The sequence below is a fragment of the Fukomys damarensis genome, unplaced genomic scaffold (assembly GCF_012274545.1).
Source record: "Fukomys damarensis isolate Sample0158 unplaced genomic scaffold, DMR_v1.0_HiC HiC_scaffold_14, whole genome shotgun sequence".
Classification (NCBI taxonomy): Eukaryota; Metazoa; Chordata; class Mammalia; order Rodentia; family Bathyergidae; genus Fukomys; species Fukomys damarensis.
In genome coordinates, this window is record NW_022900926.1 from 8,618,473 (window position 1) to 8,628,316 (window position 9,844).

At 36.1% G+C, this 9,844-nt stretch overlaps 1 protein-coding gene across 1 annotated transcript in view; it reads right to left on the reverse strand.

Moving 5' to 3' along the window:
* The window catches only part of Themis (thymocyte selection associated), a 194,413-nt gene that overhangs the window by 148,349 nt on the left and 36,220 nt on the right, over window positions 1-9,844 (reverse strand). Inside the window, exon 2 of the mRNA XM_010625734.2 lies at window positions 948-1,106. Coding sequence (XP_010624036.2) covers window positions 948-1,106 — 159 coding nt within the window. The remainder of the gene's footprint in view (window positions 1-947; window positions 1,107-9,844) is intronic.

The window sequence follows — 9,844 nt, forward strand, 5'->3', positions numbered from 1 at the left end:
CCGGGGATTGAACTCTGGTCCTTGCACTTGCAAGGCAGGCCACCGAACCGCTGAGCTAAATCCCCGGCCCGACAGGACAAGTTCTAATGGCCACTTGTTTTTATAAATAAAGTTTTATTAAGTCACAACTACGGTTTTATATGTTACAATATCAGAGCAGGGTATTTGAGAAAGATTCTCTGGCTGTAAAGCCTAAAACATTTTCTACCTGGCCCTTTATAAAAAAGTTTGACAACTCTTTTCTAGAGAATAAGACAAATAAGCCACCAATGACTACCCAAAGATCTATATGCTACGATGTTCAAATATACAATGAGAACATAAAAACCAGATATCTAGAGTAGGTTAAAGAGTTGGCAAAAACATTCCTAGAAGAAATTCTCAGCTAATTTTTTGTTCTTCCTTGTTTATTTCCTTCATGTCAATGTAATACACGTACACATTAATAAAGAATATAGAGTTTCTGGTGTGCTATTGCACAGCAGGTCACTACAGATAACAGAAATGTACACTACATTTTGAAAAGCTAGAAGAAAAAATGTTGAAGGCTTTTACCATAAAGCAATGATAAATATTTGAGAAGATGAATATGTTTAATGTGGTTTAAACATTACATAATGTACACATATATTAAAATATCATTTCACCATATCAGTATGTACACTTTTTGCATCTCTAAATATCAGCTAAAAATAAATTTACCTTTAAGATGTCGCTAAATACATTAAGCAGTGATTAATTCTTATGTAAAGTATACATAATTAAAATGCATAAAATATTTCTCTTCTTTCAGTCATTAAATTGATTAAACTACAAAAATTCTGATTTTTTAAAATCCACTGAACTAGAGTGGAAAACAGTTCTATTTGTTCATCATTTTCAGTTGAATTGATAAAATTATTAACAATACACTTCTTTAAATGAGAAACGGTTGCAGTACACTATACCTGGAAAATCCATTGGCAGTTCAAATGATTGTGGAGACTCACAACCTTCAATATTTTCACAAATTTCAGCTATGATCTTCTTAATTTTGAGGGCAGTGATTTTAATCACTTCTCCTGTTGAAAAACAGCATTCATTTCCAGACATTTCATAAATAGAACCTGAAAGGGGAAGAGGAAAGTAAAAATAATTTTTAAAACATAGTTAAGTGCTGCAGAAAAAAGTGGGAACGAAAGCCTCATATAAAGTAGTTTTACTCCATTCATCTCTTTGCTACCATCCAAAATGGAACTTAACCACACTTGGCAAAACACGTTCCAGGGTTCATTTTAGATTTTCACCTCATCCACTGGACAGAGTATAACCAGTTCTATTTTTGTATTATTATACATCGAATTTATGGTTTCTTCAGCACCTTCAGCTCATCTGTCCCTGCATCAAACTACAAATAGCTCTTCCACAGCTGGAATTTCTGATCTATTTTTGCTGGGTCACAGAAGCAGGCTCACAGTGATCTAATTAAGTATTGCAACAAGATTGTAACACTCTCCAAGCTCTAAAGATAGAGAGATCTGCACACCCAGTTTTATATTAGGAGCATAATTTTGCATATTAGGACCATTTTTTATTTTCATGAATATAAGGCTGTGTATATTTTTATCTGTTAGTTTCTAATAAGCTGGAAACAACTCTCAATAACTTTAAGGCAATAGGATAAATGAAAAAAATTTCACTTTAGATCAGTGCCCTTCCTAAGAAAGCTCTCTTCTTGCATTCTAAATTGACTTTGTATCCATCTATTTTTTTCTCCCCATTTCCCTCCCCAAGGGAAGAACAATGGACAGTGAAGAAAAGAGAAATGGAGCCACAGGAAAGAAAACAGGCACTGGCTCTGGACAAACTACTCCACCCAAAGGAAACAACCCCTCGCTGCTTCCCCTTCGTGCTATCACACTGCAATTGAGCAGTAAAATCAGGTGGATGTAAATAAACATCATGGAACTATAGACCTTAAAATATAATATTGATTTTCTTTACCTCCAAGATAGTTGATGATTTCCTTAGCACACTAAATCTAAAATGTGTGGGGACAACATTCTAGGTTGGTTGATTTCTGAATTTTTCTCCATTGAATGCTCCCCTACACTCCTGCCTGATGCAAAGTAAGAAACCCATAGTATTTTGGGCATTAGTAGTTCATTATAATTAAAAAGGTTATTAAGCCTGCCATCCAAGCTAGCTTTAAACAACTGCATTGTATTGGAACACATCACATTAAAGTAATAGAAGGAGGCTCAACCTGGGGGCAGTTTACACAGGGGCAATTAAAATAGAAGCACAGCCAACCCTAGGCAACCTACAAAACTACATGTCCCGACTGACCACATGCTCCTTCCAGTGTGCCCTACCAGCCAATTCCCACCAGAGGCCAAGGTCACAGGAGCTCTGCTGCCCCACAGAAGTCAGAGAGTAGAAATCAGGCAGAGTGGAAATGAAAATCAAGCGCTCAAACACTATCGCCCACTATGTAACAAAGAGTATTTTTGCAGACTAGCTAGTCTATTCTGTCTGGCTCTCCAACATGCAGCATACACATAATCTCCTTTTGCTCATATGACCCCCTTAACTATTTCAATTCTCGTGCTTTTTATTAACTCTGATACATAGCACTATCATCAGTCTCAGGTCCTTGTGGAACAAATTGAGGCATTAAAATAAATAATAAAAAACCCATGGTGACATTTTTCTCAAGTGATCTCAGAATAGTTATTTGGTATGATCCCCATTTTTTAATTCATCACATACTAACATTTTACATCTTCAGTATTATCTCACTCTGTATTTAACTTTTTATGAGCTTGGTTTTATTAGTGTCATTTCAGTTTCATGAGGAAAAATCTTGCATTAGATTTTTGCATTACTACAACACATCAACCTCCCTTCTTTCTTCAATCAGCAAACTTTAATATGAACCTTCTGTGTGTCAGGCATTGTGATGAACAGTAGGTACCAGAGGTAAAAAGTGTAACAGATTCCTCCCAGAAGGATAGATAAGTAGGCAGATCACTGCAAGAGTCTATGACAAAACTACAATATAGAAAATGTAGGACATGGTAGGGGGAAAACCAGAGACACTTAAGGAAGCAATTATATGGGAAAGAGATCCTCACAGGATTCTAAGACAAACCGAGGAAATAGTATTTGAAAAGGCACTGAGATGGGAAGGAGTCTGACACATTCTAAAGACTTCAAATAGTTTTATGTCTAAACTGTTAAGGCAGAAGATAAAGTGATAAGAAAAAAAAGGAGACGAGAGAAGTAGATAGAAGGAGCCCAGATGGTTCAGCCTTTATGAAATTATCAATAAACAAAAAGCCATTCAAATTCTCAAGCAGTCACAAAGTCAGAGAACATACGTTTCCAGTTATCAAGGTCAAGGACCAAATACCAGGTTAGTAAGAGGTCATTTGTTCTCTAAACATTCGCTGTCCAAAGTGTGGTTCATCGTGTCACTTGGGAGCTTGTTAGAATCCCGGCCAGACCCCACACCTGCTGAATCAGAATACATGTTCTTAACAAGATCCCCAGATGATTTGTAAGCACATTAAAGTTCGAAAAGCACTGGTCTAGGCAACAAATACATAAGCACCAGAGTCTGTTTTGAGAGAATTGCAAAACTAATCAAAGAGTGGAGGGCTTTCCAGGCCTTGGGTGCCCCTGAAGAAGATGGTGCTTTAAGGAAGAACAGGGAACGTGAAGGACTTCAAAAAGACAAGATGCACGCATGGCAAGATCTTTCTTTGTCACATGAAATAGAACATAATTTAACCTCGCCTATTTCAGGTACAGCCTCTGGGCTTAATTTCAATGCAATGAGTATCTAATTGCAGATGTAATATAAATCCAACTGCCTGTACTGCAGCGTGACCTTTCTTCCCAAGGTTCAAGTGGAATCGAAAGTGAAATGATAAATTCATGTGAAATTACGTATAAATTCATAGGGACCAGAAGCCAGAGAATTCAGTGAAGAGAAAATTCAAAGTTTTGGTCTCCACACAAAAAGCTTTTGACTCTTCAGGTCTTGTTCTAAGCATTTCTTTCCTTCCTTAAAAAAAAAAAAAATCATTTCTTCCAGTCATATAAGGAAAAGAAACTCACACAAATGCTAACGTTTAACATTTCTCTTTTCTGTTTTGTGACTTCCAGTTTTTGCTAACCTCAAAAGCTATTGGCTCATTTTGAATAAAGAGAATGTTCAGCAACATCCAGCACTAGAAAGTTATGCCTGTGATAGGTGACAAGGACATATGGCCAAGCTCAAGTCTTTGGAACTGAATAGACTTTTCTCTCTCCAATCTAATGTCCTTAAAACATATTCTTCCTCAGTTCTTATATGAAATGGTGAATTTTTAAAATAGCCAGCTTTCATAGTCTCAGAACAAGCACATATGTGTAATTGCTTTGTAAAATTTTGCTGAGCCATGTCTGAAATATGTTTGTGTATCTATATATCTATATATACATACATATTAAAATGGCTTTCATTTCAACCACAAGATATATATTTTGAATATTTGAGTCTCATGTCCATCAAATCCTTACAGACTGATTCTTTGCAAGAGGCAGAACATATGCATTCAGGAGAATGCCAAACATCAGAGAAAACTGGAACAAAGCAGCCTGTTTTCAGTGATCAAGCATTGCCCCTGAAGGCTGTAATGAAAGAGCCATGTGCCTTTGAAATCACCTTTTCTGTAATGCTACTTTGCTCAATAAAAATGACACATTAATATCCTTTTATGAGCTCACCTCTCATTTGACAATCCATATAAGTAATGCTGTGATCACATCGAAGCAGCCAAAACAATTGGTTCAGTAGATTTTTCTTCCATTTTCCCTCAAAGTTAAAAATGTGTGACAGCCAGGAGAGATAAAAATTAGAGTTTGGAGATTTTTCTCCTCTTTATGCAAATGGTACTCTGCTTCACCCCACACTGAGAAACTCATCCATTTTCCTCTTCATCCACCTGTCCAAAGCCAACCAACTCTAGAACTCCAGCTCATACTCATCTTCTTCAAAGCCTTCCTTGATCCCCACACCTATGTAAGGATTAATTGTGCCCTTGGTTCCCTAAAGCACTTTGTATTTATCTCCAACATAGTGCATATGTGGTTATTATCACAGCTGCTACTATTGTATTATTTTCTGACCACTGATACTGTATATATTTTGGAATTTGCTGTAAATTCCTATTTTAACTGTATTTAAATCCCTTAATCCACACGCATAGCTAGGTCCATAGTTTTTGTCCACGGTGAATGGTGAGTTATTACTTAGCTCTGCTGTGAAATGACAATAAGATGTTGGGAAAATAATAATGATCATCATACATCAGCAGGTTAGAGCATATTCAACTTCAGATTTTGGCATGGTTCAGTTGGTATGTTTAAGAATTTGTGAGATTAGCTGTATAATCTCCAGATAAGAAATCCTAAAGGTAGGATATTCAATAATATAATTTCTACTTATTGATTTTGCCAATTTACTGCCAATTTTACATTGCTATAGTTGACGCAGAAGTTCGTGTGACGCTGTGAGGTAGACGTGAAGGAGTTAGGAGATTCCAGCTACAGAGTATAATCCACAACATGTAAACAGTCTCCCCAGGTGGGGTCTGGGACAGCCAGCCTCCTCCTTCCTTAAGGAAAGCACATATTACCAAGGAGAATTCCCAAAGAGAAAGCCTTTAAGTGTGAAATTATTGTACTAGAATCATTTGCCTTGACTAGGTGGTTGATAAGGCATTAAGACACCATTACAGAGTCCACAGCTTCCTCTAGATAGTTCACCATATGAATGACACTTCAAAGGGATGGTGGTCATAATCGACATTTACTTTGATTCCTAGTACCGAAAAAGAAAACAAAACAAAACTAACAAACAAACAGACAGACATTTACATGGCCAGTCTTCCATAAAGATTCTGTTTCCATCCCCTGGAAGGTAAGCCAAAGTCTTTCTCAATGTTTGAAGAGTATTTTTTTAAAACTAATATGATACTGGATGCAGCATATGAATAAGTAGGCATGAAACCCTTAGTACCTTTACTAGGGATGGATTTTGAGAAGTATATCTGAACATTCATCAGAAATGGTCTATGAAGGCCACACTTTCCTCCCCCAGAAAATATCAGTATACAGAGGGGAAAACAAGGAGATTGGGAATTTGAAAAACGATGGCCAGACTAAAAACTACATGGTAATCTCACTAGGCTCTAACAATATAAAGTTGTCCACATTAACTGGTGGCGTAAGGGTTATCCAAGGAACCAAGCCTAAAAACAGAAATGTGAGAGAAACTGTAGTGTGTCACTGAAACTTTAAAAGCTTCAACTTGGGGGAGAAATGAAAGCTCCCATGGGATGGAAAGGCTGCTTGAGAGCCAAAAAATAAACCAACAACAGACAGGCAGACAAAGGCAGAGTAAAATAAGGATAGGCTCTGAAAGCAGAATAGCCTAACTTCTCAGCTACTCTAAGGGATGCAAAGGGCATTCAGATGATTAAGAGACTGAAAAGGAATGAGTCACAATTTCGTATTAGAGCTAAAAGCTTCTCGCTTGTCTAACGGCAGGATGCACTGACAGGCTTGGGAGTGGGGAAAGCGGTTTGGGAGTGGTGGTCCATCGCTGAGGCTCTGTGTCAAGGATTAGCCGGCAAACACAATCAGGAGCATGTGCATCGGACATGAGTATCTTTCCTGCTATCCACAGATCATTTTCCTACCATGGTGAACCGAATCAGCATTGCACTGGGAGTTGGTCTATGGCTGTAGGCAAGGCTGGGATCCAAGTACATTTTATATGTTTTAATAAACTTGCCCATGTTTTGCATCTTAAATGTTAAATAAAGCTACTATAGACCTCTGTAGCCATTTAAAATCATAAACCTGTTTTCCACTTCCCATTTAATGAATATAAATGTACTGATTGCACTGATTATATAGGGCCTCAAATGTACTATAAAGTGTTCACATGATATATAAAAAATAAAGCTCTATTAAGTTATACATTTCCCTAAGTTCATTCACATTAATAAAGTACTTTGTTAACTATTCTGCTCATGAATTATGGCTTGTAGATAGTAAAAATTTAGAAGTTTTTATAGAAATTTTGGAAGTTATGCCCATTGGATTAACAACAAAGATTTTTCTATTGTTTTTGTGTGTCTCTTTACTTAAGGTTCATAATTTATTTATCTTGTATTAAAGTACTAGTCTATGATAAATTGAAACATAAATAAATTGGACCTTTCCCACAGATAGTTTGAGAAAATTTCCTTAAGTTTCTATGTATAAGCGTATGACCATAAGAAAAACAGGGATACAGGATGCAGTTTCAAGGAGATGGAGAGTTAGAATAGAAGCAAAATGGAAAATCACAAGTCTTGCACAAAGACTTAATCAGTATTATTAACATGTCGATCTCAATGACCCCAGCAGCCTGGGTGGCCCAACTAAAAGACAGACATTTAAATCAACTTGACAGCAATGGTTCTAACTGCAAATTATTGCACTGAGATTCTCATCTCTACATTGTATCTTCGGAGTTGTACAAGCCAATGCTTGAGCCTAATTGAACTGGAATGCTTTGAGTTGCTGACCCTATATGGCCACTGTCCAAAGCCATGAGCAGGAGAAATCCCTAGATGAATGCTACCAATTTATCTAAGCAGCATGACAGCTATTCTCCATGATAGATGTGGAAAATACATCTCGTATATTCTACCATTTCTTTGTGCCGTCCCTATCCATCTATGGCGTATTTCAGGCTGAATCTAGACGTGGTCTGATAGTCCTTCTTCACATGAAGTTCCATGTGAGTATCAGTTAATTGGAGGTGAATTTCCAGGTGTAAATTATTGCCAACCCAGTCCTAACTGGACTTAACTTGCTTTCCTTATGCTGCTTTGACTGATATTGACTTTAAAAGATTTTACTCCTTAAGTAGAGCTAACTCTCTGAAAAGTCTTTGATAAAAGACATCCAGTATAATGGAGATCCCTTCTCTGGGTCCATCGTTTGCTTTAGGACAGAGGTCTGCACTGAGGCATAAAACACAAACTTGGTACTTATAACAACTTTATATAACTTAATGGCACCTATAGAGTGAGGTTATATTTTATTTATATCTCTAAGAAAAGTGTCAGCAATATGGAAGATCTGTTGAATTACTGAGTGTCAGTGTCCAACAGGAACTCAAATACCACCTTATCTTACAAATAATTTTCTACAATGACTGAGGCCCTATATAACAGTCCCACCAAGTGGTTGTCGTCTGTATCTGAACATTTATATGATAGAATTCCATTTATTTGAAAGATTTAAAATAATTTATTTTAAGGTGACCTTTTGAAAAGTTCTCACTATCAAAACACACTTCATTTTATTAAGTGTAATCTTTAATACTGTAGGATATACACATTAGAACTATGTTAGTGCTTCAAATAATCCAGAAAACAATTATTTTCACTCTTCTACTTCAAACTTAAAATATTTGAAGATAGCTATCACCAGCTGTCCTTTTGAACAAGTAAAATGTCAAACAAGTAGAGAATGTTCAGGGCTTTGGATTGCCAGGTAGGTTGCCCATTTTAAAATTACTTGAACCACAACTTTCATGAATGTGATACAATTCTTGGAGTTATGCAACATGGCATCCTATCTTTCAAAATTGTGTGATTAATGTTCTCAAGGAGGCTAGATAGAACCCATCAGACATATCAAAGGAAATTTCCTGCCAGAAAAACTAAAAACCTTTGTATAAAGAATAAGCAGGTATTTCATTTGGCTCTGCCAGTAGTCAAAGCAATCCCTATAGTATAAAAAGTAAAAATGACTTAAAGCCAAGGAGCAAATTTACAACAATAACTCCTTGTGGGTAGCTGGTCCTCCTGCTGCATCCTTTCCATATTAAAGCTAAAACATGAAGATTATTTCCACTGCAAAGGTAATAGAAGATTTATCGTTGTTCAGCTCTGAGATTCAAGAATACTTGGTGAGATAATAGTCCTAAAAATACAGGTTTTACCAGAAGAAACAAAGATTTTTTCATAATTGCCAAAATCTTTTTTTATGTGAATATAAGAGTGAAATTATGGAAGATTATCACAGAATAGATTTCAAACCAAGAGGGATTTACTGCATGAGGAAAGAATTTCCCACCCTACTGGAAAAAAAATTTTTTTTTTTTTTTTTCTAAAGATGAAGAAAACAAAATCAAATGTACTTTTTTTTTTCCTTCCAAAATCTGGTTTGTGTTACATTAAAAAACAAAAACAAAAAAAAAACCTTTCACAATTCAAAGGTTTGGATTTACAAGTCTCTTCTTTTTGAAAGAAGTAAATAGCCAGGTCCTGAGGAAGAAGGTTATAGAATTTATGTTTCATGGTTGTTTGGAAAAGAATAGAGAATTCCCAGTCTATTTTCTGGGAGACTCTCAGGGAAGTAGGACAGGGGGAAAAAATTAAAAAGAGCCAATAACAGGATAATAACACGATGATGATAAGCAATGCATATGAATTATAACCATCAATGTTAATAGCCTCAATTCACCAATCAAAAGAAATCAATTGGAAGAATGGATTAAGAAGCAAAATCCAACAATATGGTGTATACAAGAAATGTACCTAGTTCAAAAAGAAGCTCATGGACTGAAAGTAAAAGGATAGAAAACATTTCTCCATGTGATAGGAACACACAAAAAAGTAGGGGTAGCTATCTTATTTGCAGACAAAGTAAATTTCAAATCAAAACTAATTAAGAAAGACAAAGATGGTCACTACATCCTTGTAAAGCGAACAGTCCAAGAGGAAGAGACAAATATAAATCATATATATAT